Source organism: Rutidosis leptorrhynchoides, chromosome 1 (assembly GCF_046630445.1).
Source record: "Rutidosis leptorrhynchoides isolate AG116_Rl617_1_P2 chromosome 1, CSIRO_AGI_Rlap_v1, whole genome shotgun sequence".
Lineage (NCBI taxonomy): Eukaryota > Viridiplantae > Streptophyta > Magnoliopsida > Asterales > Asteraceae > Rutidosis > Rutidosis leptorrhynchoides.
In genome coordinates this window covers 268,466,455-268,485,535 of record NC_092333.1, presented here as the reverse complement: position 1 = coordinate 268,485,535, position 19,081 = coordinate 268,466,455, and the positions used below count along the sequence as shown (strand labels likewise).

The 19,081-nt window shown below is 36.4% G+C and overlaps 1 protein-coding gene across 4 annotated transcripts; it reads left to right on the top strand.

Annotated features, from left to right (window-relative positions):
* The first annotated feature begins 1,110 nt into the window (after positions 1-1,110).
* On the top strand, positions 1,111-3,662 carry LOC139869432 (protein phosphatase 1 regulatory inhibitor subunit PPP1R8 homolog). Of its 4 annotated transcripts, none has more exons than XM_071857751.1 (3): positions 1,111-1,275; positions 2,000-2,509; positions 2,594-3,662. In XM_071857751.1, the coding sequence occupies exons 2-3, from the start codon at positions 2,067-2,069 to the stop codon at positions 3,357-3,359; spliced, it is 1,209 nt and encodes a 402-aa protein (XP_071713852.1). In that variant the 5' UTR covers positions 1,111-1,275; positions 2,000-2,066; the 3' UTR covers positions 3,360-3,662. The 4 variants fall into 4 exon arrangements, with proteins under 4 accessions (XP_071713852.1, XP_071713858.1, XP_071713862.1 ...); XM_071857757.1 differs by having other exon boundaries at positions 1,995-2,509; XM_071857761.1 differs by lacking the exon at positions 1,111-1,275 and adding an exon at positions 1,282-1,381 and having other exon boundaries at positions 1,995-2,509.
* The last annotated feature ends 15,419 nt before the right edge of the window (positions 3,663-19,081 follow it).

Here is a 19,081-nt window from a genome sequence, read left to right as displayed (position 1 = left end):
CATCTGCTTACAGAACTTCCTGATTTCCAGGCTAATGATGATACACTCTTTGAACAATTATCTATCATTCGAAAAAAAATAATCTTCTGACAGTAAAGTTTGATGGTAATCAAGTGACTGCGAAATCTTACCTAAAATAACCTGCACATGCTTATAACTTAACGAGAGATAGTTAACATATGTTAGGACAAAGGATGACTTTAGGATTAAAAAATCACTAGTGTTTTGCAGTATTTAGTTGGAAGGATGAAAATGAATAAAAATCCCTAACACTCAGCAATTTTGACTACAAGAAATAATTTTTCTTTTCTGGCAAAAATAACGAAAACTTTTATAAATACGGAAAACATTTTCGAATAACAAACGTCTTTAACAACGGATTCACCGAGAGAAACTCCAACGAGGCTCGTACAAAAAAGGTAACTTAACAAACTATCTATACCGAGCCTCATCTTAAACAAACCGAAATACAAACCGGAAAATAACTGACACATACAACAAACTTAGAACTACACCAAACTCAAACGTGATACCGAGAAACACGAGCTAAAATTTCTTTGATGAAATGCCGAATTCTTCCATCTCGGCCTCCTTGGACCAATTTTTTTCTTCATATTTTGTTAATTTTTATTTTTAAGCAATGTACTAGGGATTTCCCGAGGATTAATAAAAGAAGCATTAACCGGTTTACTCTCCTCGATCATACTCGTCATCATATTATCAAAAGCCGCGAACTCCTCCTTGTACATTTTACCTTTCCTATTTGTCAATGAATCGCCTTTTTAAGCTTCAAAACCTCTCAAAAATAAATTTTGGATAGCTTCCCCATAATGCAAATCTTCAATGTGATATTTAAGCTTATAATAACCGGGTGTGGACGCATCGTTGGCCTCTCTCTTGACCTCAAATTGATTTCACAAGTTAGACATCTTGGAACATTCCTATAAAAGACATAACACGATTTACAAAAATGTTTACAAGATGAGACCTTACAATCGCAATAATTTTTACGGCTACCACCCACCGATACCATAATGGTCTATCTTCGTTCCCTTACCTAAAAAGAGTAAAAGAAATACGGAGTAACTAATTGGAACAAAATTGATTCTGTACTGACTTTCCATGCCCTACCTAAAACGACTCATAATGGTGCATAAAGGATGCATTAGCTATAAACCTGTTAACATAGATTGGATCCGGGAGGACTGAGAAGGTCGGGTCGGTCATTTTTGCTAACAAGAAATTGCCCACCCGTTTTTTTCCTTCTTTCAAAAGGTACGACAAATTTCTTACAATTCCATCACATATCGCTCATCCGATTCTGCACATTCTGCCGTCGCTTGACTGATTGTTTCATAACTTGGACATTAATCGATTTTCGGTGATATTATTTCTGTTGGTTTCATCTAAATTTTGTTTTTATGTACCGCAAGTTTTAATATGTTTTATGTTTTTCTGTTTATTTTTGTTTTACATCTCAAGTCTGCAAAATAGGTTTTTACTTTAGTTACTAGAAAAACCTATGTCTCTGTGTGTACATGATTAGGGCACGAATTTGATGTTGAACAACGTAATAAAATTCATAATCAGTACTAACACTAACATTTCTTTGACTGTAATTAGGTTTTACTTAGATAAAACATTCTATTATCCTCATCCCAACCTTGCAGGCTGCTTATTGATTTATATGTATGTAACTTTGCTCATAACATAGGTAGGCGGAAACTAGAGCTAAAATTGACTTGTTTGGAGTTTAATTTGTACGGAGTACGCCTTTCTGATTGATTATCCACAAGATTAATGGAAATATCGTTGAATTTGGATTATTTTTTTTGTCGATTTATGTTACACCTTAAACTCTACTTAGCTCTTTGAACCGAGTTTAGGGTTTCACTCGTTACTCTAGTCTAGAACAATTATATCATATCATATTTTACATTACATATCAAGCTAATTTATTTGTAGTATATAATTTGGAATATTTTGTGTCTCAGTACAGTATCAATCAGAGTGAATTGTTAATTGGGAAATAGAGTAATCCTTAAGGAATTTGTTTGAAGAAAGCAATGTACGGTAGAACAGGTCTTGACCGTTTCAAAAAGGCACAAACCTTAGAACCCTTTGCGGTAGCAAATTCTTCAGCAACAACCAAACCAACTAAACAGCCAGCTGTTTCTCATCCCCCGCAACCAAATTCGTACCATTTTGATATCCCTACTAATCAGAAAGCTGTCCAAACAAACACAAATGTGGGGTTGGGCCCACAGCAATCTAATAGTACACAAGTTGGAGGTGGACAGTCTATTTGGCAGCCTCCTGATTGGGCTATCGAACCCCGTCCTGGTGTCTACTATCTTGATGTTTTGAAGGATGGTGAGGTTATTGACAAGATAAATCTCGATAAGCGAAGACAGATCTTTGGGAGGCAGCTTCAAACATGTGATTTTGTTCTTGACCATCAATCGGTCTCACGACAACACGCTGCTGTTGTTCCTCATAAAAATGGAAGGTCTGATATTGCTTTACTTACTGCCTTTTCATATGGGCTTCTTCTGTCTTTGTTAAAACAGTGTTTGCTATTATTGTATTGCAGTGTATATGTAATTGATCTAGGATCTGCACATGGCACATTTGTTGCAAACGAGAGATTAAGCAAGGATTCACCCGTCGAGCTTGAAGTGGGTCAATCTTTGCGGTTTGCTGCTTCAACTCGCGTTTACATTTTGAGAAAAGACAATAAAGCCCTTTTCCCTCCTCCGTTGGCAACATCAATTAATCTACCCCCACCCCCTGACCCATCTGATGAAGAAGCCGTATTAGCTTACAACACATTTGTAAACCGTCATAATCTGTCCGATACTCAAATTGAATCCAACTCGATAGAGAGACCTTTAAAGAGAATTAAGGTGTCAAGAAGAGTAGCATTCAGAGATCAAGTCGGAGGAGAACTGGTTGAAGTTGTCGGGATTTCGGACGGTGCTGACGTGGAAACGGAGCCAGGTCCTATGGGTGTGAAAGAAGGTAGTAGTCTTGTTGGCAAATATGGATCACTTGTACAAACGACGGTAATACCTAAAGGGAAGGAATCTACTGTTGCAAAGGAAGTTGGTGTTTCCGCAAAAGGAGTGACCGATAAACTACAAGAAGTACTAAATAGAGTCAAGGCTCCTTCCCTAAAAGTTGGAATTTACGATGACCTGTACGGAGATTCACTGTCTACTAAAGTGGGGTCTACCTGGGCGTATTCTGCAGGAAAGGACGCTGCTTCTCAAGCTAAAGACGACGAAAAAAGGGTTTCTGTAAGATCGGAGAGTAATATTCATAATGATGAAAGCGACGATGATGATTTGTTCGGGTAGTTAAGATATTAAAGATTTGTGCAACTAGACGTGTACTTTGGCCTATCGGGTATTGACATTTTGTATGATTATATGGTGTTACTTATTTTTGGTATGAACTTAGAATCTGATTACTACCTGAAGATGTGGGTTTGGGTTATTTTTGGTTGAGAGGAAATGGGAATGAATTGTCTGATTATGCTTCATGTTTCATCAATTTACTGACGGTTATTGTTATAAATGTTTGGGACTCTGCTCTTAAAATGAACATTTATGTTTGTATTGGGACAAGTTTCTTATGGTAACTTGAAAGTACAAAATTAGTCAAAGTATTATGTAGTTAACGCCTCTTGAAGTTAATTATTTGTTTCTAATTTAGAGAATGCGTATTCATATTAGAGGTGGCCAAATGGGCAGGGTGAGGTTGCAGAACGTATTGATATGGGTCGGGTTATTAAGGGCCGACCCATAAACACTATCAAAGTGTTCTGATTTTCTACTTAACTTTCCCTTGGAGGTTCCCGAATGCTCAAATTGCACCTGAACGGAAAAAAAGAATCGGATGTTGCTTAATTATTAATGCCTTCTTGCAGCAGAATGTTAAAAGGTTAGCCGCAATATCAGTCGGGTCCTTGGCCACACTTAAAACTCCGATTATTCTACTTTGCTTGCTAATTATTGTTGGTCAAATTTGAACTCGGTATCGCATGCTTACAGATGTTGCATTCTTACGTTATACTACTATATAATACATGGGATCTCTACCAAAGGTGCTTGAATAAGGTTGCGTTTAATAAAGGATGATACTTAGAGCACTCCCAACCATGAAGTCTGTCTTCAAATTAACACAGCGCCACATCACTATTTTCTCCATATTTCCTTCTCATCACTAACCCATCACATATCACTAACTCATCACATATCACTGTCAACCATCACACATTTTTCTCAACCACTATAAATTAATTAAATAAACTATAGTACACATCTTAAAGGAAAATGTACAACCAATTAAACCAACAAAGCCCGTGATGATTTATGCTCAACATTCACAAAATCATTGGCTCGCTAAGATTGGCAATACTTTGGCACTTTGCTCCCAATGGTGCCAATTATTGGCTAAAAGATTGACAACACTTTAACACTTCCATTGAGAGTGCTCTTAGGAGATGAATATTTTTAAAATCTAAATGATTTAACCGTTCTTATTGAACTTGGTGTTGAACAACTGTTTGATAATTATTCTATATGAACCCTATGAAAATATGAATAATGTAGAATTAACGTATTAATCTTTTAAATAAATAAAAAATATAGTTGTTTTATTAGTATTCTAGATCTAGTTTAATAATGATATTAAAGAATATAGAGGTGTTGAATGATTAAAAGATTATTTTAATTAAAATGATGATTAAATAATAAAGGTTGAACGGTTTAGTATTATTTTTCTTTCGGTATACATTCTGATCATTTTATTAAGGAGTCAAACACTGCCTTAGGCATGTAATTGTAGATTGGCATATTGCTTAAAGTGTATCTGTAGTGTGTATACCATGATCTTGTGTGTATGAATGTATTCAGTAAATTATACTAACAAATGATACTTGGTTGAAGATAAAAAAGTGGTTGATGTTATAATTCAGTAGGCTTATAACTACCTTTAGTGGTTTGATTCTTGATGTTATAATTCAGTAGGCTTATAACTACCTTTAGTGGTTTGATTCTTGATGTTATAATTCAGTAGGCTTATAACTACCTTTAGTGATTTGATTCTTGATTTAGAATACTAATAATGAAGTGTAAGAACAAAGATGATAATGGAGAGAAAGAAAGAAACACTTTGTAAGTGTGAGAAATGGTGCAAGTTTAATGCTTGCATTCATGAGTATTTATAGCCTAAAATCTCAATATAAAAATACATACTTTGTGTACCAAAATTGACTATATGTATACACCAAAATTGACTATCCATATCTATATTATTATTATTATTATAACACTCCCCCTTGGATAGCAATTTTATTTTGTTGAAGATCAACTATAAATTACTGCCTCGTTAAAAACCTTGCTAAAGAAAACCCAGTGGGAAAAAACTTTAGCTAAGGGAAAAAGAGTGCAGCATGGAGTTGACTCCCCCTCAAGTAGACATCGCTTCAGCTGTTACATCTTTTGAACATGTCTCATGCCAATGTTATGAACGTGTGTTCTGAAAATAGCAGTTGGAAGTGCTTTCGTGAAAAGATCAGCAGAGTTTTTGCTAGATTGCACATATCTCATTTCAATCTGGTTGTCCTTAATGAGATTTTGAGTGTATGAGAAGAATCTAGGTGGTATGTGTTTTGTTCGGTCACTTTTGATATACCCTTCTTTCATCTGTGCTATGCAAGCTGCATTATCTTCATAGATAGTTGTTGGACTTTTATCGCGTTCTAGTCCACAAGAATCAGTAATGAGTTGTGTCATTGATCTCAACCAAAAACATTCTCGAGTAGCTTCATGTAATGCAATCACTTCGGCATGATTTGACGATGTAGCAACAAGTGTTTGTTTTTGAGAACGCCATGATATTGCAGTACCTCCATTTAGGAATACATATCCAGTTTGAGATTTAGCTTTATGTGGATCAGATAAATAACCTGCATCTGCATAACCAACCAAATCTTGTTTTGATTCGTTAGAATAAAATAATCCTAAATCAGTAGTTCCTCGAAGGTATCGAAATATGTGTTTGATCCCATTCCAGTGTCTTTTGGTAGGAGCAGAGCTGAACCTTGCCAACAAATTAACTGCAAAAGAAATGTCAGGTCTTGTACAATTTGTAAGATACATAAGAGCTCCAATTGCACTAAGATATGGTACTTCTGGTCCAAGAATGTCTTCTTGATCTTCACATGGACGAAATGGATCAGCTTCAACATTGAGTGATCTAACAACCATAGGAGTACTTAATGGTTTTGCCTTGTCCATATTGAAACGTTTCAAAATCTTTTCAGTATATGTTGTTTGATGTACAAGTAAACCATTAGGCATATGCTCAATTTGTAAACCAAGGCAATACTTGGTTTTTCCGAGATCTTTCATTTCAAATTCTTTCTTTAGAAGTTGAATGGCTTCATGGATCTCTTTATTTGTACCTATGATGTTAAGATCATCAACATAAACAGCTATGATCACATATCCGGATGTTGTTTTCTTAATGAAAACACAAGGGCAAGTAAGATTATTTGTATACCCTTTGCTTATCAAGTAATCACTTAATCGGTTATACCACATACGTCCCGATTGTTTTAACCCATATAAAGATCTTTGTAATTTAATCGAATACATTTCTTTGGGTTTTGCATTTGATGCTTCTGGTACCTTAAATCCTTCAGGTATCTTCATATATATATCACTATCAAGTGATCCATATAGATAAGCAGTCACAACATCCATGAGATGCATTTCTAAATTTTTAGAAACTGCCAGACTGATTAAGTACCTAAAAGTAATTGCATCCATAACAGGAGAATAAGTTTCTTCATAATCAATTCCCGGTCTTTGAGAAAAACCTTGAGCTACAAGTCTAGCTTTATACCTTGTAACTTCATTTTTCTCATTTCTTTTTCGGACAAAAATCCATCTGTATCCTACAGGTTTCACATCTTTAGGAGTGAGAATGATGGATCCGAAAACTTTTCTTTTATTGAGTGATTCTAATTCAGCTCGTATTGCTTCTTTCCATTGAGCCCAATCATGTCTATTTTGACATTCAACCATAGATGTTGGTTCTGGATCATCATCATTATTCATGATGTCATATGCAACATTAAATGAAAATTTCTCATCAAGATTTTTCATTTCATTTCGGTTCCATAATATTTTTGAATATGCATAATTGATTGCAATTTCTGTATTGACATCATCAATCTCCTCTGCAGTAGGAGTACTGATTTGTGGTTCTTCTTGAACACTTTCTTTTACTTCATTATCAGCTGATTTTCTTTTTCGAGGATTTTTATCCTTTGAACCGATTGGTCTTCCACGTTTCTGACGTGGCAAAGATTCATGAGTGACGTTATTGCCAGCTTTTGGAATTTCAATTCGAGCTGGAGTATTTACTGCTGGTATATATGATTTTGTCACCGTTTTTGTATCTGTAAATGCATCAGGCAATTGATTTGCAAGTTCTTGTATATGCATTATCTTTTGAACTTCTGTCTCGCATTCTTTTGTGCGAGGATCAAGATACTTTAATTGAGGTTCACACCATGAAACATCATTTTCTTTATTTTTCATTTCTCCCCCTAATCTAGGGAACAATGTTTCATTAAAATGACAATCAGCAAAACGTGCTGTAAAAACGTCACCTGTCATAGGTTCAATATACCTTAATATTGAAGATGTTTCATATCCAACATATATTCCCAACCTCCTTTGAGGACCCATTTTTGTACGTTGTGGTGTCGCAATTGGAACATACACTGCACAACCAAATGTTCTAAGATGGGAAATATTTGGCTCTTGACCAAAAGCAAGTTGTAGGGGGGAATATTTATGACTTGCACTTGGTCTGACGCGAATCAATGCAGCAGCATGTAAAATTGCATGACCCCATATAGATACAGGGAGTTTTGTTCTCATTATCAATGGTCTAGCGATTAACTGTAAACGTTTAATCAATGACTCGGCTAAACCATTTTGTGTATGCACATGAGCAACAGAATGTTCAACAACAATTCCTATAGACATGCAATAGTCATTAAATGCTTGAGATGTAAATTCACCAGCATTATCAAGTCTCACCCTTTTAATGGTGTAATCAGGAAAATGAGCTCTCAATTTAATAATTTGGGCAAGAAATTTTGCAAATGCCACATTACGGCTTGATAACAGACAAACATGAGACCATCTGCTAGATGCGTCTATTAGAACCATGAAATATCTAAATGGTCCACATGGTGGATGAATTGGTCCACATATATCACCTTGAATTCTTTCAAGAAACATTGGTGATTCTTTCTCAACCTTAAGTGGTGAGGGTCTAGTTATCAATTTTCCAAGAGAGCAAGATGTACATGGAACCATTGTATCATGATGGATTTTTCTATCCTTTAGTGGATGTCCATGAGTACATTCAATAATCCTTTTCATCATTGTTGATCCTGGATGGCCTAATCTGTTATGCCATAAACTGAATACACCAGGATCAATATATTTTTCGTTAACTACCATATGTATTTCTGGTACATTTATATGTGTATAATGTAATCCAGAACTAAGTCTTGGCAGTTTTTCAACCACATGACTCTTGTCAGTGATACTTAAATATTTCTCATTTTCTGTTGTCACTGACTGATAATCATACCCGTTAAGGTATATGTCGGAGAAACTCAATAAATTTCTGCTTGACTTGGGAGAAAATAAGGCATCATTTATTAAAAATTTTGTACCATTTGGTAGTATGAAATTTGCCTTTCCTATCCCTTTTATCAAGTTAGCAGGTCCTGATATTGTATGTATAGTTCCTTCCGTTGGTTTTAGATCAATAAAATATTTCTCGGATTTAAGTATAGTGTGTGTAGTTCCACTGTCTGCTATACAGAGATCTCCACCACTTGATTGATGTTGTATTCCAGCAAAATTCATATTGAACTTCATATATAAGAAATAAATAGTGAGTACATTAATATTACACAATATTTTAAACGCAAATAGATAGTACTGAAACATTTAGCAAACATAATGACAAAGACAGACGATATTAAATCGTTTATTTTTCAAAAGACACACAACTTAAACATTCAAGAAATCTTCATATAAATCAGATGGTTTCTCAGTGACTGTTGGATCAATATTATCCACAAAATTTACTTCCTTTTCTTTACCTTTCAGCGAATCCTGATACATCTTAACAAGATGTTTAGATGTTCGGCAAGTATTAGTCCAGTGGCCCATTCTACCACATCTGTAGCAAGATTCTTCAGAATTTTTAGAAGAATTTTCTTCAACATCTTGTTTAATGGGCTTGTTTTGTGGTTGATATTTATATTTTCGTGGATTACTATTTCTTTGACCACCACGGCCACGACCACGACCACGTCCACGCCCATTACCATTACCATAAGGATGGTTTCTACCATAGTTATGGCTTTTGGCATGATGATGGTGATGGTTATTATAACCACGACCTTGCCCGCGTCCTTGTCCCTGTTTATAATTATTTGCAGTATTTGCTTCAGGGATTGCAAGTGTACCAGTAGGACGGGATTGCTGATTTTTCATTAATAGCTCATCATTTTGCTCTGCAACTAAGAGATATGAATTAAGTTCAGGATATGTTTTGAACTTTAGCATTCTCAAATTTCTTTGCACTGTGATGTTTGCAGCATTCATTGTGGAGAAAGTTTTCTCCATCATGTCTGCATCACTAATTTCATGTCCACAGAATTTAAGTTGTGAACATGTATTATACAGAGCTGAGCTGTATTCATTTACTTTCTTAAAGTCTTGGAACCTTAATGTTCTCCATTGTTCCATTGCAGCTGGAAGTAAAATTTCTCTTTGATTATTGAATCTGCTTTTGAGACCTTCCCATAAAACATGGGGATCTTCTACAGTCACATAATTATTTTGTAAGCATTCATCAATATGTTGATGAATAAAGCAACATGCCGTAGCTTGTTCTTTTTCAGAACAAGTGTTGTTTTCATTTATGGTTTCAAGAATGCCCATTGATTTAAGATGCATTTTTACTTTTATAACCCATGGCATGTAGTTGTTTCCAGTTGATTCTAAAGGAGTAAATTTAAGCTTTTCCAGATTCGACATTTTCTATTATCAAAAATTAAAACAAACATCATGATAAATTAGAGTCAATTTATATTCATAAGTATATAAACATTAAACATAAATTTAATATAACATAAATGATAAGTAGGTGACAGTGTCGACCATGTGTAAGCAATCATAAATAAATGTTATATAACAAAAATATAAATATTAGTAAACATAAATGAAAATTTGGCGACAGTGTCGACCATATATTTTTTCAGGTGGTATAACCGACCTATATCATTCTGGTGGTATAACCGACCATATATCATTTTGGTGGTATAACCGACCATATATCATTTTGGTGGTATAACCGACCATATATCATTTTGGTGGCAGAGCCAACCATATTTAGTATTAAGATTATCGTGCTGATAACGTGTTATAATTCAGTAGGCTTATAACTACCTTTAGTGGTTTGATTCTTGATGTTATAATTCAGTAGGCTTATAACTACCTTTAGTGGTTTGATTCTTGATGTTATAATTCAGTAGGCTTATAACTACCTTTAGTGATTTGATTCTTGATTTAGAATACTAATAATGAAGTGTAAGAACAAAGATGATAATGGAGAGAAAGAAAGAAACACTTTGTAAGTGTGAGAAATGGTGCAAGTTTAATGCTTGCATTCATGAGTATTTATAGCCTAAAATCTCAATATAAAAATACATACTTTGTGTACCAAAATTGACTATATGTATACACCAAAATTGACTATCCATATCTATATTATTATTATTATTATAACAGTTGAATATTATTGTGAATATACCAGCCAATATAATTTAACACATCACTATCAATTGCCGTCCTTTCCCATTTTGTATTATGTATTGCATCATTTTTCAGTTGAGTCGTTTTTAGATAATGATATGCCCTATAGTTCGCATCCGATCGTTACATTTAATACATAATAAGTGTTCACGGCATAGCCGGGACTAGCAAAGATCTTTGATGTTGCCGAAATAACAATGACGAGCAGAGACACAAGGATAATATGGAAGAAGGATCATGGAATAGAGGGGCCGGCTCCGTCTAGATGCAAGGGTATTAGGGATAAAAACAATAAGATAACAAATATAGGAAGGAAAGATAGAAGTCACCAGGAAGAGGTAGTTGCCGAGAAGAAACATTCAATGAAAAATTTAGGTTGCATTCATAAGTAATCCCTTTAGGGTGGACAGGTCGTGTGTGCTACCCTGCAGCCGGCGCATGTGTCCCAAAATATCTAGGTAGTGACACACAAGGGGAGCGTCTGTGTGCCACGTCACCCAACTATTTCGGAAAGTTTGTTATTCCCACAGATACTACTTGCCCCACATCAGACATCTCAATAACTGACTTTCTCACCTATAAATAGACTCCTTGTGCTATTCAAATAATAACACACACTTTCTATAAACTTACGCTGCTGAAAAATTGTAACATCCCGCCTTTTTCCGTTTACTCTCCGTTTAATTATTTTAAAGTCCGTTATATAATTATAACATCTTCCGTTAAAACGCGTTTTGAAATATCTCGTTTAGGTAATTCCCGCAACCGCTTTTAAATTTGAAGGACTAAACTTGCCAATGGACCAAAGTGATGACTAGGTCAAAGTGGTCAAACCTCATCCCTTCCACTCATTCACCTCCTCTCTTTCTTTTTGATACTTCAACTTTTATCTCAAGCACTCAAGCAAAGATTCATCATCTAATTTCAATCTAGCAATCAAACATCAAAACAAATTACATATTTGGAATCCTCGCATCTTCCTCTTCGAATCCATACCAACTTTATTGCATTTGGATAACTTTCTAAAAACACTAGATTTTGTGTTCTTGATGTTTTTAACTTATAAAAGTGTTAATTAGTGTCTATGGCTCAAGTCTAACATGAATATATGATTTGTAAGCTTGTTCTTGTCATTTTGATGTAACTAGCTTAAACTTGAAATGAGTGTGCTTAATCTTGAGTTTTGGTGGATCATATGTTGTTAGATGTTAAAAGTGCATGTATTAAATGTGTTACTAGCATCACTAGCTTCAATTTGGTATGTAAGTTGACTTGGAAAAACCTCATTAACATGATTAAGGATTTCATGATTGTTGGTTAGAGTTTGGTAGCCTTGAATGTGATTTTGGATGCATTGAAAGCCTTGCAATGTTGTTTGTAAGGGTTTAGTAGTATTGTATGTGAAATTACCTACGAAACGGCGTATTATATGTGTGTAGTAAGTTCCCGAATCATCTTATGCGTTTTACGAACTTGAAACCTTGATAACGAGCTTTAAATGATCAATCGACGAGAATTCGATTATTGTAAATGATGTTTTTGTTTGATGAAAAGTGTTTAGTTGTGCTCCTTGTTAAATTACCTTTCCAACGATATAAGATACGTGTTTTGAATATTTACGGTTCATTAATTATGGTTGTTTGAAGTTGGATTCGTGCATTAAGTGTAAAAACTGCCCAGAATTGCTGAACAGATACATGGAGCGGCGCTCCATAACCTTGAGCGGCGCTCCAAAGTAGGCTGTCCAAACTAGCACTTTTTCGTTTAATTCTAACAATGCTACGCACCTCCGATTAACATGAAACTTGTTCTAACATGCTCATATATGATTAAAAACCTCAGTAAAATAGTTCGGGACCCGACCCGAACGTGTTGACTTTTTCGTCGACTTTGACTTGACCAAAGTTGACTTTTGTCCAAACTTAACCAAATACTTATGCAACCATTCTAACATGCTTTTATACTTGTACCTTGCATGAAACTTGACAATTTGATTCACATGCTATAATAATCGAGTCGTAACGAGCCATAGGACTAATTGAACACTTTGACCAATCGTGTTTACCGTTATTGATACGACCTACTTGTTTAGGTCAAGACTAGCATTCGTCCTTGCAGACGTTTACTTGTGAAGTGCTTTTATACGCTTGCACTCAAGGTGAGATCATAGTCCCACCTTTTCAACAACTTTTACTTCTAAACTATGGGATGAGAAACATATACGTATCATACTTTTATGCTTTGAACACAAGTACGAAAACAAACATTCCACAGCGAGTTAGAACGAAAAGCCTCAATTCAATTATCATTAGTTACACTTGCAGGATGTAAACGTGAACTTATGTTATGTGATCACATTGGGCTTGACGAGCCCTCATTCGGACGGTTCGCTACCGTTAGCGGATGACATATATTTTCGAGTTTAGTGTATGTTCTAACACTACGTAACAGGGTACAAAACAGTTAAGTCTTGATAATTGGGTGCTCGCGAACATACTTTTGGAATACAAACGATTTGGATAATCAACTATATTAAATCTTGTGGTTCAAAAACAACGTTACTATTACACCTATGATTTCACCAACGTTTTTCGTTGACAGTTTTCTATATGTTTTCTCAGGTCCTTGAACGCTAGGTGATACATGCTTCCGCACATTATTTTTGATACTTGCTTGGATGTCGAGTATACATGCTGTAACATCCTCAATCGGGCCTAGTTGTAAGATTACTATTTTGCCCTTAAGTTTGTATTGTGTTATTATATGCTTTTATTTCTATTTAATATTTATTATTATTTAATGATGTGATTAGGACCAGTTTGTGACAAGGGTCACATAACAGGTTTGTTTATTTAATTTGGACTTCGTTTGGGTCTCCAAATGATGTACGAAAGATATCAGATAACTGATAAATACCCGTGTGTCACACAGTGTGGGAATTATCCACAATTAAGTGACTAGTCTGTGTTCTTCTTCCATTTCTAAACCCTTCTTCCCAAACACTCCCGTACCTTCCCTTCCACCTACAATCAAACCCTAATCCTTAATCTTTATCTAGAGCTCAAATTGTTCATATCTTTGTGTTCCTTGTGATTCACTGATTCTTTTAAGGTAAGAATCACAAGCTTCCATGCTCTAATCTTTGAGAAATTTAAGGTTTTGTGTTAGTTTTGTAAAAAGCTTGAATTTGTGTCAAAACAAGTTATTTAAGTGTTGTTATGGTAAAATTGTTGTGGGTTTTGAGTCTATAACAAGTAGTGAACAAGTTGTGGTCGATTTTGGTGTTTAAAACGAGCTCTAGATCGAGATTTGAGGATTTCATCGTGAAGTCCGTAGCCTTTGTTCAGTTTCTGATGAAGATGAACACACTCGGCCGACTGTCGGTCGACAGTCGACCGACTGACGGTTGAACCGGCCGATTGACGAAGACAACCGACCGACTGTTGAGTGAACCGACTGACTGAGATTTACCTTCGGCAGATTGATGTAATACCAAATGAATCGACCGACTGGAAAAGACAGTCGACCGGTTGTGTCGACAATCGACCGACTGTAAGAGTCAGTCGACCGACTGAGTGTCCAGGGCAGAATATTTTTCCTAAGTGTTGATTTTTAGCCGTTATGCTGCCCGTTTGTATTTCGATGTTCAGGATGTAAATTTTGAAAGTGCACAAGTGTTAAGCAAAAAATTTTAGCGGACAGTTTTTTATATAAAAAATTTATATATTGTGTTATTTGATGTTAACGAACAGAAACTAACTTGTGTATATGTTTTCTCAGGAGAAAAGGAGAAAGAGAAGGTTCATTGATTAGATAGCTGAATACCTTCTCGTTTGCTGGTATTTGGTGAGTGGGACTAACTGGAGAATATAGTATATAGAAGCATGTTATATTATGATTGCCATGCTTGTTAGATATACTTATTGTTGTGGTTAGTTAGTTGTTGTGATGACTGCATGTTAGTTGATGCTTGTCTGCTGGAGCCCAGTGCGTCCCTATTGTGTGCTAGCCTCGGTAGGAGAGATCAACATGCGGGTTAGGTTCCTCTGTGGTAGCCTAGACAGCCGTGGTGTATATATATGTGAATGACGCGTCCGTCGCGTGTGGATTATGTATATACATACAGTGGTGGAGGAACTTCTAGTAAGCCCCAGTCCGATCAGCTGGTGGTTAATGGTTTGGCCGAGCCGCCAGAGTCTCTGTAGATGGCACTTGGGTGATGTTTGTGTGTTAGACTATGTGACATGATTAGTATAACACTTATGTATGCTATGGTCTGTAGTTAGTCGTACTCACTTAGCTTTGTGCTAATTCCCCTCCATCTCCTCCCTGCAGGTTGATAGCTTTTGTAGATAGTGCTTTTTGGGAGAAGACGGGCATGGTGATGTTATGTTTGACAGGGTTAACTCTGATGTGGTTTTTTATAGTTTGAACTATGTACTTTTAAAAACTTAATGTATTTACGTCTTTTCCAGTTACGTATGGATTTTGTTGTAATGACACGTGACATCGGTTTGTACAAATGTTGATATCTTATTTAAATAATATAATGCTTCCGCACGTTTAAAAAAAAAAATTTAGCGGTATCACAAGTTGGTATCAGAGCTGAGTTTGGCAGCATGTGCATTGTGATCTAATTGTCATGTTCCCAAACTTAGAAGAGTCATGTCAAACATAACATGCTGGGGATGGGTTAAGTGAGTATTAGGACAGGATATGTGTTAGTTGTTAGTACTAACAGAGTTTATACTAAGCTTTGGTGTGAGTGTTGTGGTAGTGCAGTAATGGCAGATAACGAAGCTAACGCTACTGGCCCTGCTGCCCCTGGAACTGGTACATTTAGAGCCCCTGATGAAGATGGACATGTGTCTTCAGAAGAAGAAACTTCTCAAGAAGTAATAGAACTTCAAAGTCGATTATTAGAAGCTCAAGAGAAAATTAAGGAATTGGAACAAGAAAGGGCGCAATGGAACCCTAATACCACTGCGTTAAACACAACTTTTCCTTCAAATCTTTATAATCAAGCTGGTGGCAGTTCCCAATCACAGTTTCCACAAAATACCTATCAAAACTATCAAATGCCATTTCCGTTTAACCAGACTTTTCCTAATCAAATGATGTACCCATTTCAAGTCCCTGAGACAAGAAGGAAGTGTACCTATAAACAGTTTATGGACTGCAAACCTCCTGAGTACAGCAGACACACAAACCCTACGATGACCCTCAATTGGCTAAGAGAAGTGGAGAGGGCGTTAGAAGCATGTTTTTGTGAGCCAGAATCCATGGTGTTATTTGCTAGTAGGCTTCTCAAAGGTGAAGCAATGGAATGGTGGGACTCTATCACTGCATATTTACCTAAAGAACAGATCAGTCAAATTACCTGGGAACAATTTGCTGCTAAAGTTCGTGAGCAGTATTGTTCTGAGTATGAGATGGAAAGATTGAAAACGGAGTTTCTGAGTATGAAAATGACAGAAAGTATGACTATTGATGAGGTTTTCAGAGATTTCACATCTAAGCTAAGGTTCGTTCAACAGTGGGTACCAACTGAGAAAGATAAGATTCAGCATTTTATGCGGGTGATTAAGCCAGAATATAGAACAATTGCGAGATTTGCAACCACATTGGCACAGGCTCATGAGATGGCGAAGATTACTGAAGGTGATATCATGGTAGCGAAAAGAGAAAGTTCAAAAAGTGGATCTTTTGGAGGAAAATCAGAAAGTCAATCGGGTGGTCAGTCTGTTCAGCAATCAAGTAAGCAATCAAGTTTTCATGGTAAAAAGTCAGGCGGGTTTAAACAAAAAAGTAAGTCTGGTATTAGTGGATCAAGTTCAAGTCAGTCTGGGTGGTGTAATGTTTGTAAGTCAACCCATACCGGCCCGTGTTCTCCAATGACCAAAAGGTGTTTGAAATGTGGAGTGTTAGGTCATGAATCAACCGCTTGTTCTTTTAAGTCTAATGTTTGTTGGAGTTGCCATCAAGAGGGGCATAGATCAGCAAATTGTCCATCTGCGTCAAGATCCGGTTCTGGGGCAGGGTCAGGGGCGAGGTCAGTTACTTCCGGGGGATCTTCTGCTTCTACTGCCGGGCAGAAGAGAAAGAATCCTCCAACAGCAGAGGCAAGGGCATTTCAGATGACGGTAGACACTGCAACCGCTACCGATGACGTCATTGCCGGTATGTTCTTGGTTAATTCCTTGCCAGCTCGTGTGTTGTTTGATTCAGGAGAGAATCGTTCTTTTATGTCCTTAGGCTTCTTTGATAAGTTGAAGTTGCATGTTAGGATGTTAGATGAGCCTTTGGGAATAGAGGTAGCTGATGGTAAAATGGTTCCATGCACATCATCTGTGTCTGGAATTACCATCGAAATTGACGGCCATTCCTTCCCTTTAACCTATTTGTTGATGCCTATACATAGCTTTGATGTAGTCATAAGTATGAATTGGTTAAGAGCTAATAGGGCTAATATTAAGTGTGATAAGAAGATGATTTCTTTCCATTTGGCCGACGGATCCCGAGTGATAGCTAGGGGAGAGCGCAATGAATTTAACTTCCCTATGGTTTCCCTAATGAAAGCTCAGAAGGCAATAACGAAAGGGTGTGATTCATTCTTAGCCTAAGTGATTGATGTTAAGAAAGAGAAGAAGCAGGTGACCAATATTCCAGTTGTGTCAGAATTTCCCGAAGTATTTCCAGATGATTTACCAGGGTTACCTCCAGTACGTGAAGTAGAGTATAAAATTGATTTGGTTCCAGGTGCTACGCCAGTTGCAAAAGCTCCTTACAGATTAGCTCCGTCAGAAATCCGAGAAATGATGTCTCAGATTCAGGAACTGTTAGATAAGGGGTTTATCCGACCAAGTTCTTCACCGTGGGGTGCTCCTGTTTTGTTTGTGAAAAAGAAAGATGGGTCGCTTCGTATGTGTATAGATTACCGCGACTTAAATAAGAGAACAATCAAGAATAAGTATCCGTTACCAAGAATAGATGACTTATTTGATCAGTTACAGGGTGCTTCCTACTTTTCAAAGATTGATTTACGTTCAGGGTATCATCAGGTACGTGTTGCAGAGACCGACATACCGTAAACAGCATTCAGAACAAGATATAGCCACTATGAGTTTCTAGTTATGCAATTTGGGTTAACAAATGCGCCAGCGGTGTTTATGGATTTAATGAACAGGGTGTGTCGTCAGTATCTCGACAAGTTTGTAATTGTTTTTATAGATGATATTTTAATATATTCGAAAACTGAAAAGAATCATGCTACGCATCTGAGGTTGGTATTAGAACTTCTGAAACAGCAACAGTTGTATGCTAAGTTCTCCAAGTGTGAATTTTGGCTGCGGGAAGTACAGCTTCTGGGTCATGTGATTTGTGAACAGGGTATTAAAGTAGATCAGTCTAAGATAGAGGCCGTAATGAATTGGAACTCACCGAAAACGCCGACAGAAATTAAGAGTTTTCTGGGTTTAGCAGGTTATTACCGCCGATTTATCAAAGATTTCTCTAAAATAGCAGGTTCGTTGAATAAGTTAACTAGAAAAGATGTAGCCTTTCGATGGACTAATGAACAAGAAAAGGCTTTTCAGACTCTCAAACAGTTGTTATGTCAAGCGCCAGTTTTAGCTTTACCAGAGGGAACAGAAGATTTTGTGGTCTACTGCGATGCGTCATGTGAAGGTCTGGGTTGCGTTTTGATGCAGAGAAATAAAGTTATAGCGTATGCTTCACGACAGTTGAAGAATCATGAACGAAACTACCCTACTCACGATTTAGAGTTAACTGCAGTTGTGTTTGCTTTGAAGCTTTGGAGACATTATTTGTATGGTACACATTGTGAAATCTATATAGATCATAAGAGTCTTCAATATATCTTTTCACAGAAAGAATTAAATATGCGTCAACGTCGATGTTTAGAATTGATTAAAGACTACGATTGTGAGATTAAATACCATCCGGGTAAAGCAAATGTGGTCGCAGATGCTCTGAGTCGCAAGAAAACCATCGAAAATGTTAGATTTATGAGAATTGAAATAGTATCAGACTTGATTGATCGATTGAAAACTATTCAGTTAGTAGCTTTGAATGACGAAAACCTAAAGACTGAACAAATGACTAAAAGAAAATTTGACCTATGCAATGATTCTAGA

Bases quoted from the DNA above. Each gene is read 5' to 3' on its own strand.
- LOC139869432 (XM_071857751.1), top strand. From the start codon at position 2,067: ATGTACGGTAGAACAGGTCTTGACCGTTTCAAAAAGGCACAAACCTTA. The intron at 2,510-2,593 runs GTCTGATATTGC...ATTGTATTGCAG, and splicing joins GTTCCTCATAAAAATGGAAG to TGTATATGTAATTGATCTAG.